Genomic DNA, 23,364 nt, shown 5'->3' on the forward strand with positions numbered 1-23,364 from the left:
AAATGCAAATCAAAACCACAAGGAAATACTATTTCACACGCACTAGGATGGCTATCATCAAAAAGACAGATAATGATAATTGGTGCAGATGTATAGAAACCGAAGCCCTCATACACTACTGGCAGGAATGTAAACTGCTGCATCCTGTGTGGAAAAGTTTGGCAGTTCCCCAAATGTAGAAACATAGATTTCACATATGAACTAGCAATTACATTCCTAGAAATCTACCCAATAGAGATGAAAACATGTCTATACAAAGACCTACACAAATCTTCATAGCGGCATTGTTTGAAATAACCTCAAACCAGAAATAATCCAAATGTTCATTATTGTTGAAGTGTACGAACAAAATGTGATACATTTCTAATGGAATACTACTCAGCAACTAAACTGATACATACTACAACATGGATGAATTTTGAAAACATTCTGTAAGTAAAAGAGAGCTGACACAAATGACCATAATATTGTATGATTCCATTTATATAAGATGTCCAAAATAGGCAAATCCAGGGGCGCCTGGGTGGCGCAGTCGGTTAAGCGTCCGACTTCGGCTCAGGTCACGATCTCGCGTTCTGTGAGTTCGAGCCCCGCGTCAGGCTCTGGGCTGATGGCTCAGAGCCTGGAGCCTGTTTCCGATTCTGTGTCTCCCTCTCTCTCTGTCCCTCCCCCGTTCATGCTCTGTCTCTCTCTGTCCCAAAAATAAATAAACGTTGAAAAAAAAATTAAAAAAAAAAACAAACAAAATAGGCAAATCCACAGACACAGAAATTAAATTAATAATTGGCAGAAGCTTTGTATAGGGTGGAGTGGGGTGGAGGAATGGGGAGTGACTGCTTAAGTGGGCATAAGGAAACTTTTGGGGTGATAAAAATGTCCAAAAACTGGATTGTGATTATGGTTACATGACTTTGTAAGCATATTAATAATTATTGATTTGTACACTTAAAACAGATTATTTTATGGTATACAAATGAAAACTTCAAAATGTTTTAAAGCTTTAAAAAGTGTTAATGCACTAAATATCCCAATTCAAAGAGATTGTCAGAATGGATAAAAAAGCAAGACTAAAGTATATGATACTTACAAAACCACACTTTAAATATAAAAATACAGATAAGTTAGGGAAAAAAAAGAGTGGAACATTAAACAGAATGCAAAGAGTGGGGCACCTGGGTGGCTCAATTGGTTAAGCATCTGACTTTGGCTCAGGTCATGATCTTATGGTTCCTGGGTTCAAGCCCCACATTGAGCTCCATGCTGGCAGTGTGGAGCCTGCTTGGGATTCTCTCTCTCTCTCTCTCTCTCTCTCTCTCTCTCTCTCTCTTTCTCTTTGCCCCTCCCCTGCTCTCTCTCTCTCTCTCTCTGAAAGTAAATAAATTTTAAAAAGAAGAATGCAAAGAGTAAGCCTAAGAAGGTTACAGTGGTTATATTAATTTCAGATAAAATAGAGTGCAAAACAAAGTTAAAAAGGGACAGCTTATGATGTCAAAATGTCACTTCATCAGGTATAAAAATCATAAATGAGTATGTGCTTGATAACAGGTATTAAAACTACATGAAGCAAGAACTGATGGAATTAAAGGGAGAAATAGAAAAAATATCAGAGTATTATCTGTATATCTTAATGTTGTTCTTTCAGCACTTAACAGAATAATTAGACAAAAGAAATCAGAAATGACATGGAATATCAAATAATACTATCAAATACCTTGACCTAATTGGTATTTATAAAATAGTATACCAAGAAATGCAGAACATATGCATATGCTCTTCAAGTGCACATGGTATATTCACCAAGACCATTTCCTGGACCAAAAACTAAGTCACAATAAAAATTTAAAACTTCAAGTCTATAGAATGTTTTCTGATGACAATAGAATTGAATTAGAATTGATAATAAGATACCTATAAAAACCTCAGATACTTGGAAATTAAAGAACATAATTCTAATTAATACATGGTTAAAGAAAACATAAGGAAATTAGAAAAGGTGTTATCCCTAATGACCATGAAAACAAAACATATCAATATTTGTGGGATGTAGCAAAAAGGCTTAGAGGTAAAACTACAGCTTTAAATAATTATATTAGAAAAGACTAAATGTAAAACTGTTGGCTGCCAGAGGGGAGGGGAGTGGAGGTTTGGACAAAATTGGAGGGGAAGAGGGAGATACAGTCTTCCTGACAGGGAATGAATAAATCATGGGAGTAAAAGGTAGTGCACAGAGAATATAGTCAATGATACTGTATTAGCATTGTATGCCGAGAGATGGTAGCTATACATGTGGTGAGCATAGCATAACGTATAAACTTATCAAATCACTAAATTGTACACCTGAAACTAATGTAACGTGTGTCAACTACATTAAAAAAAATTAAAAGGGAAAAAATAATAAAAAAAGACTAAATGTATAAAATCAATGACCTACGGTTCTACCTTAGGCAAATACAAAAATCAGAATAAATTAAACCAAAAATATGTAAAAATAAGAGAAAAATAACATAAATCAGTAAGGTGGAAACAAACAATACAGATAATTAACAAAACAATAAGATGGCTCATTGAAATGACCGACAAAATTGTTAAACTCTTAGAGTCAACAAGAAAAAAAGAACAAATATTACCAATACCAAGAATCTGATATCACTATGGAGCCTACAGACTTTATGAAAATAACAAGAGAATATCGTTAATTACTTTATGACTAAAATTTGACAACTCAGGTAAAATGTTCAAGTTTCCTGTAAGGAACACTAAAGAGGAAACAAAATCTTACTAGCTCTATATCTATGGCAAACATTGAATATTCTAAACCTTCCCAAAAAGGTTTAGAAAGGTTCCTAGGTATATTCTAGCAAACATTTAAAATAGAAATAACACTAATATTATACAAATTCTTTGCTAAACCAGAATTTTACAAAGTCAGTTTAATACCAAAATATGAAAAAAGCTACCAAAAAAGGAAATTGCAGATCAATGTCCCTTTTGAACCTAGATGAAATATTTCTTCAACACGATATTATTAACCTGAAAGCAGCTATGTATATCTGTCAGTTACCAATTTATTGCTTCTCAGTTCCAAATGCATCCTTCCTTACATAGTATGCTCTCCATATAAGAATCCTTTAAGTATTCTTTATAGTGAGCACAATATTTAAACTTTCTCCGTAGAGGGCGCTGGAGGGACAAGTGCAAGAAGTTCTCTTGCTAGTATCTCTGGACCTGGCCACGACTCTGTCAGGTAGTGTCAGTCCCTTTGGGGCCCAGGATTTGGTCCCAATGTGGCCTTACAGCCTCAGCCTGGTGATAACCTTTCCACAACCCTCTCAACACAGAGCTCCCCTACGATCTGCAGGGACACACACGGAACAGTCATCCTGCAAGTTCCCATCCCTCACTTTCATCTTGTGTAATCTATGTGCTCTTAATTGTTCCTGCTTTCACTGGCACCCAGACTTCTTTTGCATACTCACACCACCCTGCTGATTGCCTGCACTCTGGACAGGTGGCCTATTGTTTGCTCAGCAACTCTAGAACTAGCTCTTGCCTAGTGAAACCAGCAACTACTCTGATTTTAGGGGGCTGAACTATGCTTTCTTTGAGGTCTGCACTCCTTCTAGGTTTATTCTTCCTTAGCTACTCTGCCTCAGACCTAGGGTACTATACTGAATTTCCTTATATCTTATAATTACTCTTTTACCATAGCCTCATGATTCTTTATATTAAATTACTGTGTGGAGGTCAACTGGGAATATATCAGAGTAGGAGGATTCTAAACTTGCTTCCTCCCATGGATACAACCAGATAACAGTCACATCAGTGTAAACAACCCAGAAAACAATCTGAAGACTGGCAGAGCCAACTCAACTAGAGATAGAGAAGAGGCTACATCAAAGAGGGTAGGAAGGGCAGAGATGCAGTAGGGAGCAAAATGGCCATCTGTGCTGGGGAGACAGCCATTGGTGTGGAGAAGGGCAAAAAACATACTTTCACACTGGGAAGTCTGTAGAGGGAAGATGAATCCCCATAACATTTGGCTTTGAAAATGAGAGGGGCCGAATTTCATGAGTTCATACAGCCAGCAAGACTTAATGCCTGGAATTAAAAAAATCAGCAGCTTGGCCCTGGGAAAGCCCAGAGGGTGTTAGAAAGCTAAGTCACTGCCTTTCAAGAGACAGCAGAACAAACTGCCCTCAGAGATACAGTGTGGAAGCAGCAGTTTGAAAAACTCCAGGGGCTGACTGAAGGGAGAGTGATTTGCTCACCTCAGAGCATGGTCTAGAGAGGCAGGGATCATGGGGAGACCTCCCCCAGGAACACAGGAGCTGGCATGCATCATTTCCATCCACCAAATCCCAGCATAAACACAAGGCCACCTGCAGAAACCAGCACAGTGCCCACACTTGTTACCTACCTTGTTTACACCAAGCCCACTCCCCCAGACATTTTTGCAGATCTGCCCTGCCCAGTCACACTTCCTCTGTCCCAGTGTGACAGGCCTCCTCCCCAATAAGACTGTTGCAAACCCACCAATATCATGTCCTGATGTGTGAGATTTGCAGGCTTAGTTCAGGCAGTGGTGGAAGGTCTCATTTTGAAAGCAGACCAGCACACACCTTGTTAAAATGTGCCCCACCCCTGCTGGGGACCAAACACTTCCCACTACAGGCAAACAGAACCTCTTCAGACAACTGGACTGAGAAAGAAGAGGCCAGAACACAACAACAGAGCAAATGCAACAACCATAGGAGACACTCCTTGAAGCACTAGGCCTTGGGGAACAGGGGACACTGCATGGCAGGGCACTACAGGACCTCTTCTTCATAAGGACATAGCTGATGACATAGCTGATGTTCTTAACACATGGAAATAGACATAGAGAGTTGGACAAAATGAGGACACAGAGAAATATGTCCCAAATGAAAGCACAGGACCAAACCACAGCAAGAGATGTAAACAAAAGGGATATAAGTAACTTGCCTGACAGATTTAAAGTAATGACCATAAAGATACTCACTGGATTTGAGAAAAGAAAGATATCAGTGAGAGTCTTAACAAAGAGATAAAAAAGAACCAATCAGAGATGAAGAACACAATAAGTAAAATTAAAAATACACTTGATGGATGGGGCATCTGGGTGGCTCAGTCAGCTAAGCATCTGACTTCAGCTCAGGTCATGATCTCATGGTTCATGAGTTCAAGCCCTGCATCGGGCTCTGTGCTGACAGCTTAGAGCCTGGAGCCTGCTTTGAATTCTGTGTCTCCCTCTCTTCCTGCCTCTCTCCTTCTCACACTCTGTCTGTCTGTCTCTCTCTCTCTCTCTCTTAAAAATAAATAAAGATTAAAAAATTAAAAAAAATAAAAATACACTTGATGGAATAAATAGCAGGCTAGAGGAAGCAGAGGAGTGAATTAGTGGTGTGGAAGACAGAGTAATGGAAAGTAATCAGACTGAGCAGCTGAGAGAAAAAGAATGATGCAAAATGAGAAGAGTCTTAGGGAACTCAGTGAATCCATCAAGCATAATAACATTGACATTTAAGGTATCCCAAGAGAAGAAGAGAGAGAAAAGGTGGAAGAAAACTTATTTGAAGAAATAATAGCTGAAAACCTCCCTGATCTGGAGAAAGAAACAGATATCCAGATACAAGAGGCACAGAGACCCCTTCCCCCTCCAAATCAACTCAAGGAAGTCCACACCAAGATACATAGTAATTAAAATGGCAAAAAAAAAAAAAGTGATAAAGAAATTTTAAAGCAGCAAGAGAAAAAAGACAGTTAAATACAAAAGAAACTCCATAAGACTATCAGCTGATTTTTCAGGAGAAACTTTGCAGGAAAGAGGGAGTGGAACGATATATTCAAAGTGTGAAAAGGAAGAAATCTGCAGCCAAGAATACTCTATCCAGCAAGGCTATCATTCAGAATAGGAGAGAGAAAGTTTCCCAGATAAACAAAAACAAAAGGGGCTCATGACCACTAAATCAGCCCTACAAGAAATATTAAAGGGGACTTTTTGAGCAGAAAGGAAAGACCAAAAGTGAGAGTACGAAAGTAAAAAACAAAAGCCTTAAAAATAAGTATTTCTCTAAAAATCAGTCAAGGGATTCATAAAAGAATGTAAAATATGACACCATATATCCAAAACATGGGGAAAAGAGGGGTAAAGAATTGGTTCAAACATAGATGGCCATCAACTTAATATAGACTTCAATATGGAGAAAATGTTATATACAACAAAATCATAACCACAAATCAAAAACCAGTAATAAATATGCAAAGAATAAAGAGAAAGGAATACAAGTGTATCATGAAAGAAAACCAGTAAAGCATGAAAGATTGTTGTCTGATTGCTGAGGCTAAGACTTCCAGTACTATATTAAATAGTAATGGTAAGAGTGGATATCCCTGTCTTCTTCATGACCGTAGAGGAAAAGTTTAACTAGTTCTTCCCCATTGAGGATGATACTATCTGTATTTCATATATGGCCTTTATGATGTTGAGTTATGTTCCTTCTCAACCTACTTTGTTGAGGGTTTTTATCAATAATGGATGCTGTATTTTGTCAAAGGATTTTTCTGTATCTATTGAGAGGACCATATGGTTCTTATCCTTTCTTTCATTAATGTGGTATATCACATTGATTGCTTTACAAATATTTAACCACTCCTGCAGCCCAGGAATAAATCCCACTTGGTCGTGGTGAAGAATTCTTTTAATATACTGTTGGATTCAATTTGCTAGTATCTTGTTGAGAATTTTTGCATCCATGTTCATCAAGGATATTGGCTTATAATTCTCCTTTTTAGTGGGGTCTTTGGCTTTGGAATCAAGGTAATGCTGGCCTTGTAGAATGAGTTTGGAAGTTTTCCATCCATTTTTTTTTTTGGACCAGGTTGAAAAGAATAGGTATTAATTCTTTATTTTTTAAAAAATTTTTTAATGTTTATTTTATTTTTGAGACAGAGAGAGAGAGAGAGAGCAAGCAGGGAGAGGCAGAGAGAGAGGGAGACACAGAATCCAAAGCAGGCTCCAGGCTCTGAGATGTCAGCACAGAGCCCAATGTGGGACACGAGCCCACAAACTGCAAGAACCCACAAACTGCAAACTGCAAGCCGAAGTTGGATGCTTAACTGAATGAGTCACCCAGGCCCCCCTTAACTCTTCTTTAAATATTTGATAGAATTCACCTGTGAAGCTATCTGGCCCTGGACTTTTGTTTTTTGGGAGACTTATATATATATAAAATTATAAAAAATTTTATAACATTTATATAATTTTATAAAAAATTATAAAAATATATAAAATATATAAAATATAAAATTATAATTTTATAAAAATTTTAAAATAAAATTTATATAATTTTATAAAAAATTATAAAAAATATATAATTATATATAATATTATATATATATGTAAAATTTATTGTCAAATTGGTTACCATAAAACACCCAGTGCTCATCCCAACAGGCGCCCCCCTCAATGCCCATCACCCACTTTCCCCTCTCCCCCACCCCCATCAACCCTCAGTTTGTTCTCAGTATTTAAGAGTCTCTTATGGTGTGCCTCCTTCCCTCTCTATAACTTTTTCCCCCTTCCCCTCCCCCATGGTCCTCTGTTAAGTTTCTCAGGATCCACATATGAGTGAAAACATATGGTATCTGTCTTTCTCTGCCTGACTTATTTCACTTAGCATAATACCCTCCAGTTCCATCCACCTTGCTGCAAATGGCCAGATTTCATTGTTTCTCATTGCCAAGTAGTATTCCATTGTATATATAAACCACAACATATTTATACATTTGTCAGTTGATGGACATTTAGGCTCTTTCCAAAATTTGGCTGTTGTTGAAAGTGCTGCTATAAACATTGGGGTACAAGTGCCCCTATGCATCAGCACTCCTGTATCCCTTGGGTAAATTCCTAGCAGTGCTATTGCTGGGTCATAAGGTAGATCTATTTTTAATTTTTTGAGGAACCTCCACACTGTTTTCCAGGGTGGCTTTTTGGGAGATTTTTGATTAGTGATTCAGTTTCTTTGCTGGTTATGGGTCTGTTCAAATTATCTATTTCTTCCTGTTTTAATTTCAGTAGTTTGTATGTTTCTAGGAATTTGTCCATTTCTTCCAGATAGCCCAGTTTGTTGGCATATAATTTTTCATAATATTATCTTATAACTCTTTGTATTTCTGTGGTATTGATTGTGATCTCTCCTCTTTCATTCATGATTTTATTTTTTGAAACTGTTCTCTTTTATTTTTGATAAATCTGGTTAGGGGTTTATCCATTTTATTAATTCTTTTGAAGAACCAGCTTTTAGTTTTGTTGATCTGTTCTGTTTTTTGTTTGTTTGTTTCCATATCATTTATTTTTGCTCCAATCTTTATTATTTACCTTCTTCTAATGGTTTTAGGCTTTATTTGGTGTTCCTTTTCTGGATGCTTTAGGCATACAGTTAGGTTGTATATTCGAGATTTTTCTTGCTCCTTAAGGTAGGCTTGTATTGCAACATACTTCCTTCTTAGGATGGCCTTTGCTGCATCCCAAAAGTTTTGGACTGTTGTGTTTTCATTTTCATTTGCTTCCATGTACTTTTTAAAATTTCTTCTTTAATTTCCTGATTAACCCATTCATTCTCTTTTTTGAATTTAAATTCAAGTTAGTTAACATACAGTGCAGTATTGGTTTCAGGAGTAGAACCCAGTGATTCATCACTTCCATAATACACCCAGTGCTCATCCCAACAAGTGCCCTCCTAATGCCCATCACCCATTTATTCTTTAGTAGGATGTTCTTTAACCTCCATGTATTTGCGATCTTTCCAATTTTTTTCTTGTGATTGACTTCAAGTTTCATACAATTGTGGTCCTAAAATATGCATGGTGTGATCTCAGTCTTTTTTTGTACTTGTTGAGGGCTGATTTGTGACCCAGTATGTGGTCTATTCCAGTGAATGTTCCATGTGCACTAGAAAAGAACGTGTATTCTGCTGCTTTAGGATGAAATGTTCTGAATGTATCTGTTAAGTGCATCCGATTGAGTATGTCTTTCAAAGCCATTGTTTCCTTGTTGATTTTCTTAGATGATCTGTCCATTGATGTAAGTGGGGTGTTAAAGTCCCCTACTAGTATTGTATTATTATCAGTGAGTTTCTTTATGTTTGTTATTCATTGATTTATATATTTGGGTTCTTTCAAGTTTGAGGCATAAATATTTACAATTGTTAGATCTCTTGAAGGATAGATGCCTTAATTATGATGTAATGCCCTTCTTCATATCTTGTGACAGTCTTTGGTTTAAAATATAGTCTTTCTGAAAAAAGTTATGGCTATTCTGGTTTTCTTTGACATCCATTAGCAAGATAGATGGCTCTCCATCCCTTCATTTTCAATCTGCAGGTGTCTTTAGGTCTAAAATGAGTCTCGTGTAGGCAGCATATAGATGGATCTTTTTCAATCCTTTCTGACACCCTATATCTTTTGATTGGAGCATTTAGTCTATTTATACTCAGAGTGATTACTGAAAGATAGTAATTTAGTGCCTTTGTGTTACCTGTAAAGTTGGGTATTTCTGGTGATGTTCTCTGTTCCTTTCTAGTCTTTGTTGCTTTTGGTCCTTTTTTCTCCACTCAAAGAGGCTCCTATAATATTTCTTGTAGGGCTGGTCTAGTGGTCATGAACTCCTTTAGTTTTTGTTTTCCTGAGAAACTATCTTTCCTTCTATTCTGAATGACAGCCTTCCTGGATAAAGTATTCCTGACTGCATATTTTTCCCATTCAGCACATTGAATATATCCTGCCACTCCCTTCTGGCCTGCCACATTTCTGTGGACAGGTCTGCTGTGAACCTGATCTGTCTTCCCTCATAGTTTAAGGACTTTTTTCCCCTTGCTGCTTTCACACTTTTTTGTGTATTTTGTGAATTTGACTATGATATGTCTTGGTGATGGCTGGCTTTTGTTGAATTTAACAGAAGTCCTCTGTGCTTCTTGTATTTCAATGTCTTCTGTTCCCTTCCCCAGGTTAGGTAAGTTTTCAGCTATAATTTACTCAAATAATCCTTCTGCTCCTTTTCCTCTCTCTTCATCTTCTGGGACTCCCATTATATGAATGTTATTATACTTTAAGGAGTTGCTGAATTCCCTAAGTCTAAATTTGTGACCCAATACCTTTTATTCCCTCTTCTTTTCAGTTTCATTATTTTCCATAATTTTATCTTCTATATCATGCATACATTCCTCTGCTTTGTCCACACTTGTTGTTTTGGCATACATCTGGGTTTGCATCTTGGTTATAGCATTTTTAACTTTGGACTGACTAGTTTTTGGTTCTTTTATCTCTTCAGTAAGTGATTCTCTAGTGCCTTCTATGCTTTTTTCAAGTCCAGCTAGTATCCTTATAATTATTGTTTTATATTCTAGTTCAGACATCTTACTTATATCTGTATTGATTAAATCCATGGCCATTACTTCTTCCTGTTCTTTCTTTTAGGGTGAATTCCTCTGTCTTATCATACTTTCAAGATATAAAAAGGAAACTAGATTATAGATGTGCTTTGGTATGCTTGTTAAAAGAAACTAGATTAAAAAAAGGTATTTTAATTGCTTTTTTTGTATCCCAAGGGCAGGGGGAACCAAAGGAAGCTAGATCGTATTACCCCTAGAACTGATGCTTTGTAGCACTCTATGATCAGTACACCTGGTGCCTGTGAGGGTTTGTGCTGGTCTGCTGGGGGTGGGGCCTTCTGCGCTAATTCTTAGATGGATTTGCCCTAGTGAGGATGTACCTGTAGGTTGCAGGGGGGCGGGGCTTGGTGTAAGTGGCTCTGGCCTCCACTTGGTGGCACTGTTTTGCTCATTGAAGTAGGTCAGTGCTGATGGGTGGGGTGAAAATGGCATCGCCCTATTTTCATCCCTGGATTGGGGAATTCACACCCACCTCTCTTCAGGAGGCCCTCACAGAAGAACATCACCTCTCTTGTGTCTCTGGCTTCCACCAGATCTCCGCATTAACCCTGCCTGCATCTGAGCTGTCTGCCTACCAGGCAGCACAGCACTCCTGTGTTTTATCTCAGGCACGCAGCTGGGTTTCAAAACTCCGTATTTTAGGGGCGCTTGGGTGGCTCAGTCGTTAAGCGGCCGACTTCGGCTCGGGTCATGATCTCGCGGTCCGTGAGTTCCAGCCCTGTGTGGGGCTCTGTGCTGACAGGTGGGAGCCTGGAGCCCGTTTCAAATTCTGTGCCTCTCTCTCTCTGACCCTCCCCCATTCATGCTCTGTCTCTCTCTGTCTCAAAAATAAATGTTAAAAAAAAAAACAAAACTCCGTATTTTAGAGATCTGCATGGCGGGGACCCATGTTGACCCTCTGGGGGAGGTTCTTGCTGTGCTGTGGCCAGTGCTGGCTTGTCCCAGAAACCGGTTGCACAACCATGCAGTAGTTCAGAGTTTTTGGTAAAGTGTAGCAGAAAGCCAGCACAAAGGCTTGTTGCCCTCAGCCAGTGTTCTTGTTCCTATGTTAGTGAACAGGGTAGGTCAGTGGCATCTGCCAGGTCTTTTGCCCCTAAAGAGGCTGTGCAATCTCTCCCAAATGCGCTCCAAGCAGGGTAACTGCTTCTCCCTGTGAAACCCAGGAGATCCTCAGACCACGAATTTTTAATCTCAGTCCTTAGATTTATTTCTTCAGTGTTCAAAATGATTTGATATTTATCAGCTGTATTTGAGGGAAAGGGTAAGCCTAGGGTCTCCCAACACCTCTGCCATCTTAACTCCCCCCAACATTTTTTCCTATTTTTTTTAGTTTTTATTTAAATTCCAGTTAGTTAACATACAGTATAATATCAGTTTTGGGTGTACAATTTAGTGATTCAATTCCACACAATACCTGGTTCTCATCACAAGTGCCCTCCTTAATCCCCATCAACTATTTAACCCATCTCTCCACCAACCTATTATCTGGTATCCATCAGTGTGTTCTCTACAGTTAAGAGTCTGTTTCTTGGTTTTCCTCTCTCTTTTTCCCTGCTGTGATTGTTTGTTTTGTTTCTTTAAATCACATATGAGTGAAATCATATGCTATTTGTCTTTCCTGACTTGTTTCACTTAGCATAATACTCTTAACTCCATCCACATCACTGCAAATGGCAAGATTTCATTATTTCTTATGGCTGAGTAATATTCTGTCTTCTTTATCCATTCATCAGTCAATAGATGAACATTTGGGCTCTTTCCATAATTTAGCTATTGTAAACAATGCTGCTATAAACATCTGGGTGTATGTGTCCCTTCGAGTTAGTATTGTTGTATTCTTTGGGTAAATACCTAGTCATGCAATTGCTAAATCACAGGATGATTCTATTTCTTTTTTTGAGGAACCTCTCTACTGCTTTCCAGAGTGTCTGCACCACTTTGCATTCCCACCAACAGTGCATGAGGGTTTCCCTTTCTCTGCATCTGCATCCTCACCAACATCTTCTTTTTTTTTTTCAATATATGAAATTTATTGTCAAATTGGTTTCCATACAACACCCAGTGCTCATCCCAAAAGGTGCCCTCCTCAATATCCATCACCCACCCTCCCCTCCCTCCCACTCCCCATCAACCCTCAGTTTGTTCTCGGTTTTTAACAGTCTCTTATGCTTTGGCTCTCTCCCACTCTAACCTCTTTTTTTTTTTTTCCTTCCCCTCCCCCATGGGTTTCTGTTAAGTTTCTCAGGATCCACATAAGAGTGAAACCATATGGTATCTGTCTTTCTCTGTATCTCACCAACATCTTCTGTTGCTTCCTGTGTTGTTAATTTTAGCCATACTGACAGACGTGACGAGATATCTCATTGTAGTTTTGATTTGTATTTCCCTGATGACAAGTGATGTTGAGCATCTTTTCATGTGTCTGTTGGTCATCTGTATGTTTTCCTTGGAAAAATGTCTACTCATGTCTTCTGCCCACTTTTTTCTTTCCAATTTTTACCTGGATTATTTGTTTTTTGGGTGTTGCATTTTATAAGTTCTTTAGCAACATTTTTCCAGATATGTCTCCTGAGGCAGGGGAAACAACAAGAAAAGTAAACTATTGGGACTACATCAAAATAAAAGCTTTTGTACAGTGAAGAAACAATCAACAAAGCTAAAAGGCCACTTAGGGAATCAGAGAAGATATTTGCAAATGACATATCTGATAAAGGGTTAGTATCCAAAAATATATAAGGAACTTATGCAAGGAAGAGATACACGCATGCCTAGCCAAATTATGGAAGCAGCTCAAGTGTCCATCAATTGATGAATGGATAGAGAAGATGTGGTGTGTGTGTGTGTGTGTGTGTATGTACATATATATATACGTGTATATATATATATATATATATATATATATATGGAATATTATTCAGCCATATATAAGAATGAATCTTACGATTTGCAACAACATGGATGGAGCTAGAGAGTATAATGCTACGTGAACTGGTCAGAGAAAGAAAAATTGCATATGATTTCACTCATATTGGAATTTAAGACACAAAACAAGCAGAGGGAAAAAAGAAGAGAGACAGACAAACCATGAAACAGATTCTTAACTATAGAGAACAAACTGATGGTTACCAGAGGGGAGGTGGGTGGGTGGGGATGGGAGAAATAGGTGATGGGGATTAAGGAGTATACTTGTCATGATGAGCACTTAGTAATGTATAAAATTGTTGAATCACTATATTGTACACCTGAAATTAATATTGTATATTAACTGCTCATTAATTAAAATAGAAAAAAAACAACAAAAATAAACTAATGTGTGGTATTTATTTCTTGATTGAACCCATAGTATTAAATATACACACGCAGACATGCACACACACACATACACGCTGTGTGTGTATAGTAATAAATTGTGACCAAGCATAGTTTATCCTTGGACTATAAGGCTGGTTTAACATTTGAAATTAATATAACTTACAATATTAACAGAATAAAGAAGAAAAATCACATAGTTATTTTCATTGATGACTGACATGAATATAAAGGATTTATTAAAATTTAATACCCATTTATGATGTAAAAAAATCTCAGGAAACTTGGAAGTGAAATTCATCCAGAATATAAAAGACATCACCAGCACTTAAAAAATTTTTTTTAAACATTTATTTATTTTTGAGAGTGAGAGAGACAGTGTGAGCAGGAAAAGGGCAGAGTGAGAGAGAGGGAGACACAGAATCTGAAGCAGGCTCCAGGCCCTGAGCTGTCAGCACAGAACCCGACATGGGGCTTGAACCCATGGACCGTGAGATCATGACCCAAGCTGAAGCTGGACGCCTAACCGACTGAACCACCCAAGTGCCCCTAGACATCACCAACACTCTTATAGCTAATATCATACCGGGCAAAACACTGAACACTTTCATCCTAAGGATGTCTGCTCTTGCCACCCTTATTTAACATAGTGCTGGAGGTGCTAGCCAGTGTAATAAGGTAAGAAAAACAAATGAATAAGCATATAAATTGCAAAGGAAGAAATAAAACTATCCCTACAACATGATTTTGTATATAGAAAAATTTTAAGAAACCCCAAAAAACACAAACTTAGAACTAATGAATTACTTTAGCAAGGATATAGAATAAAAGGCTAATTTAAAAAGAAATCAATTTTTAATATAATGCAGCAGATAATTTGAAAATAATATTAAAATTTTATTTTATAATACCATCAAAATATAAAAATACTTAGGAATAAAATTAACAGAAGAAATACAAGATCTGTATATTCAATACTACACAACACTGCTAAGAGAAATTAAAGAAGACCTAAATAAATAGATAAATCAGGTTCATGGATTGGGAGACTCAAAACTGTTAGTTTGTTAGTTATCGCCAAAATGATCTATAGATTCAAAGCAATCCCAATCATAACCCTAACAGGCTTTTTCCTAGAAATTGACAGGCTGATTTAAAAATCTGTATGGAAATATAAAGAATCTAGAACGAGGCTTGGTAAACTATGGTCTGTGGGCCAAATCCAGACCACTGACCACTTTTGTAAATAATATTTATTAGAACAGTCACACTCATTCATTTATATGTTGTTTATGGCTGCTGTTGTACATCCACAACAGTATTGAGTAGTTGCAATAAAGACCATATATGTCACAAGCCTAAAATATTTACTATCTAGCCCTTTACAAAAAAAATCTGTAGACCCCTGATCTAGAATATCCACAATAATGTTAAAAAAGAACAAAGTTAACAAACATATTATCTGACTTCAAGAATTACTGTAAACTTAAAATGAAGTACTGGGACCTCATCAAAATAAAAAGCTTCTGCACAGTGAAGGAAACAATCAGCAAAACTAAAAGGCAACCAACGGAATGGGAGAAGATATTTGCAAATGACATATCAGGCAAAGGGTTAGTTTCCAAAATCTATAAAGAACTTATCAAACTCAACACCCAAAAAACAAATAATACAGTGAAGAAATGGGCAAAAGATATGAATAGACACTTCTCCAAAGAAGACATCCAGATGGCCAACCGACATGTGAAAAACTGCTCAACATCACTCATCATCAGGGAAATACAAATCAAAACTACAATGAGATACTACCTCACACCTGTCAGAATGGCTGACATTAACAACTCAGGCAACAACAGATGTTGGCGAGGATGGGGAGAAAGAGGATCTCTTTTGCACTGCTGGTGGGAATGCAAACTGGTGCAGCCACTCTGGAAAACAGTATGGAGGTTCCTCAAAAAAATTAAAAATAGAACTACCTTATGACACAGCAATTGCATTACTAGATATTTATCCAAGGGATTCAGGTATGCTGTTTTGAAGGGGCACATGCACTCTGATGTTTATAGCAGCACTATCAACAATAGCCAAAGTATGGAAGGAGCCCAAATGTTCAATGATGGATGAATGGATAAAGAAGATGTGGTATGTGTGTGTGTGTGTATGTATATATATACATACACACACACACACACACACACACACACACAATGGAGTATTATTCGACAATCAAAAAGAATAAAATCTTGCCATTTGCAACTATGTGGATGGAACTAGAGGGTAGTATGCTAAGCGAAATGAGACAGTCAGAGAAAGACAAATATATAACTTCACTCATATGAGGACTTTAAGATATAAAACAGATGAACATAAGGGAAGGGAAGCAAAAATAATATAAAAACAGGGAAGGGGACAAAACATAAGAGACTCTTAAATATGGAAAAAAAAACCAGAGGGTTACTGGAAAGGTTCTGGGAGGGTGGATGGACTAAATGGGTAAGGGGCGTTAAGGGATCTACTCCTGAAATCATTGTTGCACTATATGCTAGCTAACTTGGATGTAAATTTAAAAAAAAATAAAGAAAAAAATTAGTATAAACTTGCACTAGCTGAGACAGTGTGGAACTGTCATAAGGATCCACCAATACATAATGGAATCAAATAGAGGTCCTAGAGACAAACCCCCATTTACATGGCCATTTGATTTTTGACAGAGTTGCAAAGGCAATTCAATGAGGCTACAACACCTGGATACCTATATGTAAAAACTATGAACTTCTACCTATACCTCACCGCACAGAAAAAATTAATTTGAGATAGATCACAGATTTAAATGTAAAAATAAAACTATAGTACTTTTAGAAAGCATAGGAGAATGTCATCATGTCATAGGGGTAGTTAAAGATTTCTTATGCAGGTCATAGAAACAATGACTGTTAAAGAAAAAAATAATCAATTATATGTTATTAAAATTAAAATTCTCTCCCCATTAAAAGACACTGTTAAAAAATAAATAGGTAAGTTACAGCATAGAAAATAATATTCCTAAAACATATATTCAGTAAGAAATAGTGACCAGCATATATAAAGAACTCCTACAGCTCAATAATGAAAAGACAACTCAATGAAAAAATGGGCAAAAGATTTAACCAGATATTTCAGAAGATATATAAATGGCCAATAAGCACATGGAAAGATGCTCAACATCATCAGTCATCAAAAAAATGCAAATTAAATCCCAAAGAGATAACCACCGTAATGGCTAAAACTAATGAGACTGACAACAGCAAGTAGTGGCAAGGATGTGGAGCAGCTACAATCCTCATACACTGCTGATGACAATATAAAATCAAACAACTACTTTAGTAAAAGTTTTGGCAGTTACTTATGAAACTAAACACTCACCTACTCTATGACGCAGTATTCCACTTGTAGCTATTGACCTGAGTGGAATGAAGACACAGATCTACAAAAATACTTTTCTATGAATGCTCATGGCAGTTTTATTCATAATAACCCCAAATTAGAAACAGCCCAGGTGTTTGTTAATAAAAGCATTTATTCTATGGTATGAATTTCTAGAACAGGCCAAACTAATCAATGGTGGCAAAAATCAAAACCATGATCTCCTCTGGGGTGGCTGTGCAGGGTTGGACTAGGAAAGAGTATAAGGGACTTTCTGCAGTGACAGGAACATTCTATATCTTGATAGGTGTTTGGTTTACATAGGTATATGCATTTGTCCAAATTCAGCAAGTGTATATTTGATATTTTAAAACATAATTTTATGTAAGTTTTATTTCAAAATTAAAAATTTGTAAACAAATATTGAACTTTACTTAAAGATATAAATGCTGAAGCATTTAGGGGGACATGTAGTCATATCTGCAATGTACTTTGAGATGCATCAAAAATGAGATTAATAGATAGACAGATAGGCAGGCAGATAGGCAGACAGATAAGAAAACAAGCATATAGCAATACCCTCCTGGTAGAATCTAGGTGGTGGGTCTATGGGTTTTACTGTAAATGCTTACAACTTTTCTATATGTTTAAAAATGTTTCTCGTCAAATGTTGGAAAAAATACTGATTACCTGCTCACTGTTCTAAGCAACGGGGATACAAGAGATGACTAAGAGAGAGTTTTCTAGAGGAGGTTATCCGATGGCAGTGAATTAGTATTTATGCAGTTCCTATTAAAATCCAGGGGCAAAGGCAGGAGAAACAGTTTATTTTTATATTTACAACTGGGTGTGGAGGAGCAGACTGAAATGAGTGGAGATTATGGGTTCAATTTTGAATATGATGTGCTTTATGATGCTATAAGATACCTAAGTGGCACTATCTAGTAGACTGTTGGATATACAGGTCAGGGGATTTGCATAAATGTGGGCTACAGACAAGTGTGGTCATGATGCCTTTGGGTACTCTAGCTGTTTGGTCACTGAGCACAATTTAATCACTTTTTTGATTTTAATAATGTTTTCATTTTAAAATCTAGTATTCTTTACCTGTTGGCCTATTTATTATTCCATGGGAAGTATAATAACAGAAATTGTTAATAAAGAGACTTAAAACAGCAAGATTAAAATGTGGTCAGTATAAGGATTTTAGGGATTTTCATCACATTTGAAGGCTAATAATGGGTAAGTACATTACAGTGGGGGATAGTTCTTTGGTGCTCACCTGATCAAATACAGCTCTTTATTCCATGGGTAGGTATTTAAGACTGGCCCAACCCCAATCATGTGGTTGTGACATTCGCCAACATTTTCAATATATTCATGCCTCAGTGGCACTTTGGTGAGGAGCTCAAATTCCTCAGGTGCCTTTTGAAGTACCTGATCTGCTGCATAGAATCCATCTACCAGCAGTGTCCTGCCACCTGTTCCTTCATGCTTAAGACAGTGAAACACTTGAATGCTGAAAAGGGAAAAAATTAAAGTCTTCTGTTCAGTGGAGAAAAGAGAACATATCAAAATTTTAGAAAATTATATATGAAATAATTACCGAATCTACTTGTGTCATTTTCATTTCCTAACTATCTTTCCATATAGCCAGTTGTACTTTTTTGTGCTTTGAAATACTAATACTATTACAGGTTTCTTCTAAACATATTCAATATGAATTAAAGCCTATATGTGACAGACCCTGGAAATACAGACATGAATAAGATATAGTCTCTGTTTTAAAGAAGCCCGAAATTAAAAAAATATATATCAAAAATAAACATTAAAAATTATAAAAACTCAAAAATAAACATTAAAAGAATTTTTTAAAAATCTCAAAAATAAACATTAAAAAGTTTTTTATCTCAAAAAATAAACATTAAAAAAATTTAAAAAATAAAAAATAAAGAAGCCTGTAGTTTAGTAGGAAAAGATGAAGCATAGAAATATCAATAAGATTATGATAGGAACTGTAATACAGTTATATAAAAGATATAGAGGGGCCACAAAGAAAGGACATTTTTTACAAGGTATATTCAAGGAAGAGAGCAAGAAGTGTATATCAGCATAGAACAGAGAATCACAAAAGGCTTTTAAACTGGGAAGCTCTATGGTCACATTAACATTTTTAAGACTTGATTAGGATGATAGTATGGGAGATGGACTTGTGGGAAGCAAGATGACAAAAAATGTAGAGAACAACTTGATGACTGAAATAGACAAAAATACTGAGGGCTTGAGCTTAAGAAAGGTGTAGAAAAGACACACCAAAGAGATACTATAGTAGTAGATTTGATGATTAATTAAATGTGGTGGACAAAGAACAAGCAAAAATCTAGAGTGACTTCAGGTTTTTCACTTGAGTTAACTTGTCATATGCAAAGATGGAGAATTGTAGTTGGATTATAATGAGGGAGTGTGAGGGGTTGAAGTTCAGTTTAGGGGCCATGTTGAAATAGTTGAGTCATTTGTGGCTGAAAATGTTAACAGGGAAAGGAAAGGTGACTTAATGGGCTAGAAAGCTCAACTAGAATTCCCAAATTAACAAGGGGAAGATAAAATTAATAAAAATTTAGTAAAATAATAAACATAAAAGTAAATAACAAAGTAAAGTAAGTAATAAATATGAATGCAGATAGAAGGAATAAAATCGGGTCAGGAGAAGAAGATGGCGGCGTAAGAGGATGCTGGGCTCACCGCGCGTCCTGCCGATCACTTAGATTCCACCTACACCTGCCTAACTAACCCAGAAAACCGCCAGAGGATTAGCAGAAGGGAGTCTCCGGAGCCAGGCGCAGACGAGAGGCCCACGGAAGAGGGGAGGAAGGGCGGCGAGGCGGGGCGCGCTCCACGGACTGGCGGGAGGGAGCCGGGGCGGAGGCGCGGCTCGCCGGCCAAGCGGAGCCCCCGAGTCTGGCTGCAAAAGCGGAGGGGCCGGACGGACTGTGTTCCGACAGCAAGCGCGACTTAGCGTCTGGGAGGTCAGAAGTGACCTCCAGCTCTGCTCGGAAAGCGGGAAGGCTGGAGGACAGAGGGAGGGAGAGCTGCTGAGCCCCCGGACGGCAGAGCTCAGCTTGGCGGGGAACAAAGGCGCTCGCCAGCGCCATCTCCCCCGCCCACCCCCCAGCCAAAATCCCAAAGAGAACCAGTTCCTGCCAGGGAACTTGCTCGCTCCGCGCAAACACCCAGCTCTGTGCTTCTGCGGAGCCAAACCTCCGGCAGCGGGAGTCAGTCTGACTCCCTCCCGCTGCCACTGGGCCCCTCCCGAAGCGGATCACCTAAGGAGAAGCGAGCGAAGCCTGCCCCTCCTGCCCCCGTGCACCTTGCCTACCCACGCCAGCTAATACGCCAGATCCCCAGCACCACAAGCCTGGCAGTGTGCAAGTAGCCCAGACGGGCCACGCCACCCCACAGTGAATCCCGCCCCTAGGAGAGGAGAAGAGAAGGCACACACCAGTCTGACTGTGGCCCCAGCGGTGGGCTGGGGGCAGACATCAGGGCGGACTGCGGCCCCGCCCACCAACTCCAGTTATACACCACAGCACGGGGGAAGTGCCCTGCAGGCCCCCACCACTCCAGGGACTATCCAAAATGACCAAACGGAAGAATTCCCCTCAGAAGAATCTCCAGGAAATAACAACAGCTAATGAACTGATCAAAAAGGATTTAAATAATATAACAGAAAGTGAATTTAGAATAACAGTCATAAAATTAATCGCTGGGCTTGAAAACAGTATACAGGACAGCAGAGAATCTCTTGCTACAGAGATCAAGGGACTAAGGAGCAGTCAGGAGGAGCTGAAAAACGCTTTAAACGAAATGCAAAACAAAATGGAAAGCACGACGGCTCGGATTGAAGAGGCAGAGGAGAGAATAGGTGAACTAGAAGATAAAGTTATGGAAAAAGAGGAAGCTGAGAGAAAGAGAGATAAAAAAATCCAGGAGTATGAGGGGAAAATTAGAGAACTAAGCGATACACTAAAAAGAAATAATATACGCATAATTGGTATCCCAGAGGAGGAAGAGAGAGGGAAAGGTGCTGAAGGGGTACTTGAAGAAATTATAGCTGAGAACGTCCCTGAACTGGGGAAGGAAAAAGGCATTGAAATCCAAGAGGCACAGAGAACTCCCTTCAGACGTAACTTGAATCGATCTTCTGCACGACATATCATAGTGAAACTGGCAAAATACAAGGATAAAGAGAAAATTCTGAAAGCAGCAAGGGATAAACGTGCCCTCACATATAAAGGGAGACCTATAAGACTCGTGACTGATCTCTCTTTTGAAACCTGGCAGGCCAGAAAGGATTGGCACGAGATCGTTAATGTGCTGAACAGGAAAAATACGCAGCCGAGAATCCTTTATCCAGCAAGTCTGTCATTTAGAATAGAAGGATAAAGGTCTTCCCAAACAAACAAAAACTGAAGGAATTTGCACCACTAAACCAGCCCTACAAGAGATCCTAAGGGGGATCCTGTGAGACAAAGTACCAGAGACATCACTACAAGCATAAATCATACAGACATCACAATGACTCTAAACCCGTATCTTTCTATAATAACACTGAATGTAAATGGATTAAATGCGCCAACCAAAAGACATAGGGTATCAGAATGGATAAAAAAACAAGACCCATCTATTTGCTGTCTACAAGAGACTCATTTTAGATCTGAGGACACCTTTAGATTGAGAGTGAGGGGATGGAGAACTATTTATCATGCTACTGGAAGCCAAAAGAAAGCTGGAGTAGCCATACTTCTATCAGACAAACTAGACTTTAAATTAAAGGCTGTAACAAGAGATGAAGAAGGGCATTATATAATAATTACAGGGTCTATCCACCAGGAAGAGCTAACAATTATAAATGTCTATGTGCCAAATACCGGAGCCCCCAAATATATAAAACAATTACTCATAAACATAAGTAACTTTATTGATAAGAATGTGGTAATTGCAGGGGATTTTAACACTCCACTTACAGACATGGATAGATCATCTAGACACACAGTCAATAAAGAAACAAGGGCCCTGAATGACACATTGGATCAGATGGACTTGACAGATATATTTAGAACTCTGCATCCCAAAGCAACAGAATATACTTTCTTCTCGAGTGCACATGGAACATTCTCCAAGATAGATCACATACTGGGTCACAAAACAGCCCTTCATAAGTATACAAAAATTGAAATCATACCATGCATACTTTCAAACCACAATGCTATGAAGCTTGAAATCAACCACAGGAAAAAGTCTGGAAAACCTCCAAAAGCATGGAGGTTAAAGAACACCCTACTAAAGAATGAGTGGTCAACCAGGCAATTAGAGAAGAAATTAAAAACTATATGGAAACAAATGAAAATGAAAATACAACAATCCAAACGCTTTGGGACGCAGCGAAGGCAGTCCTGAGAGGAAAATACATTGCAATCCAGGCCTATCTCAAGAAACAAGAAAAATCCCAAATACAAAATCTAACAGCACACCTAAAGGAAATAGAAGCAGAACAGCAAAGACACCCCAAACCCAGCAGAAGAAGAGAAATAATAAAGATCAGAGCAGAAATAAACAATATAGAATCTAAAAAAACTGTAGAGCAGATCAACGAAACCAAGAGTTGGTTTTTTGAAAAAATAAACAAAATTGACAAACCTCTAGCCAGGCTTCTCAAAAACAAAAGGGAGAAGACCCAAACAGATAAAATCATGAATTAAAATGGAATTATTACAACCAATTCCTCAGAAATACAAGCAATTATCCGGGAATACTATGAAAAATTATATGCCAACAAACTGGACAACCTGGAAGAAATGGACAAATTCCTAAGCACCACATACTTCCAAAACTCAATCAGGAGGAAATAGAAAGCTTGAACGGACCCATAACCTGCGAAGAAATTGAATCAGTCATCAAAAATCTCCCAACAAATAAGAGTCCAGGACCAGATGGCTTCCCAGCGGAGTTCTACCAGACGTTTAAAGCAGAGATAATACCTATCCTTCTCAAGCTATTCCAAGAAATAGAAAGGGAAGGAAAACTTCCAGACTCATTCTATGAAACCAGTATTACTTGATTCCTAAACCAGACAGAGACCCAGTAAAACGAGAACTACAGGCCAATATCCCTGATGAATATGGAT

General features: G+C 38.1%; 1 protein-coding gene across 4 annotated transcripts in view; it reads right to left on the reverse strand.

Annotated features, from left to right (window-relative positions):
• TMLHE (trimethyllysine hydroxylase, epsilon) overlaps positions 1-23,364 on the reverse strand; it is a 98,724-nt gene that overhangs the window by 12,425 nt on the left and 62,935 nt on the right. For 2 of the 4 annotated variants that reach the window (XM_042974712.1, XM_042974709.1), the window contains one exon: positions 18,463-18,699. The exons of 1 other annotated variant lie outside the window; for it this stretch is intronic. In XM_042974712.1, the coding sequence (XP_042830646.1) occupies positions 18,463-18,699 (237 nt within the window). Of the gene's footprint in view, positions 1-4,268; positions 4,380-18,462; positions 18,700-23,364 lie in introns of all 4 variants that reach the window. One more of the 4 variants, XM_042974711.1, reaches the window with a different exon arrangement.

Source organism: Panthera tigris, chromosome X, assembly GCF_018350195.1.
Source record: "Panthera tigris isolate Pti1 chromosome X, P.tigris_Pti1_mat1.1, whole genome shotgun sequence".
Classification (NCBI taxonomy): domain Eukaryota; kingdom Metazoa; phylum Chordata; class Mammalia; order Carnivora; family Felidae; genus Panthera; species Panthera tigris.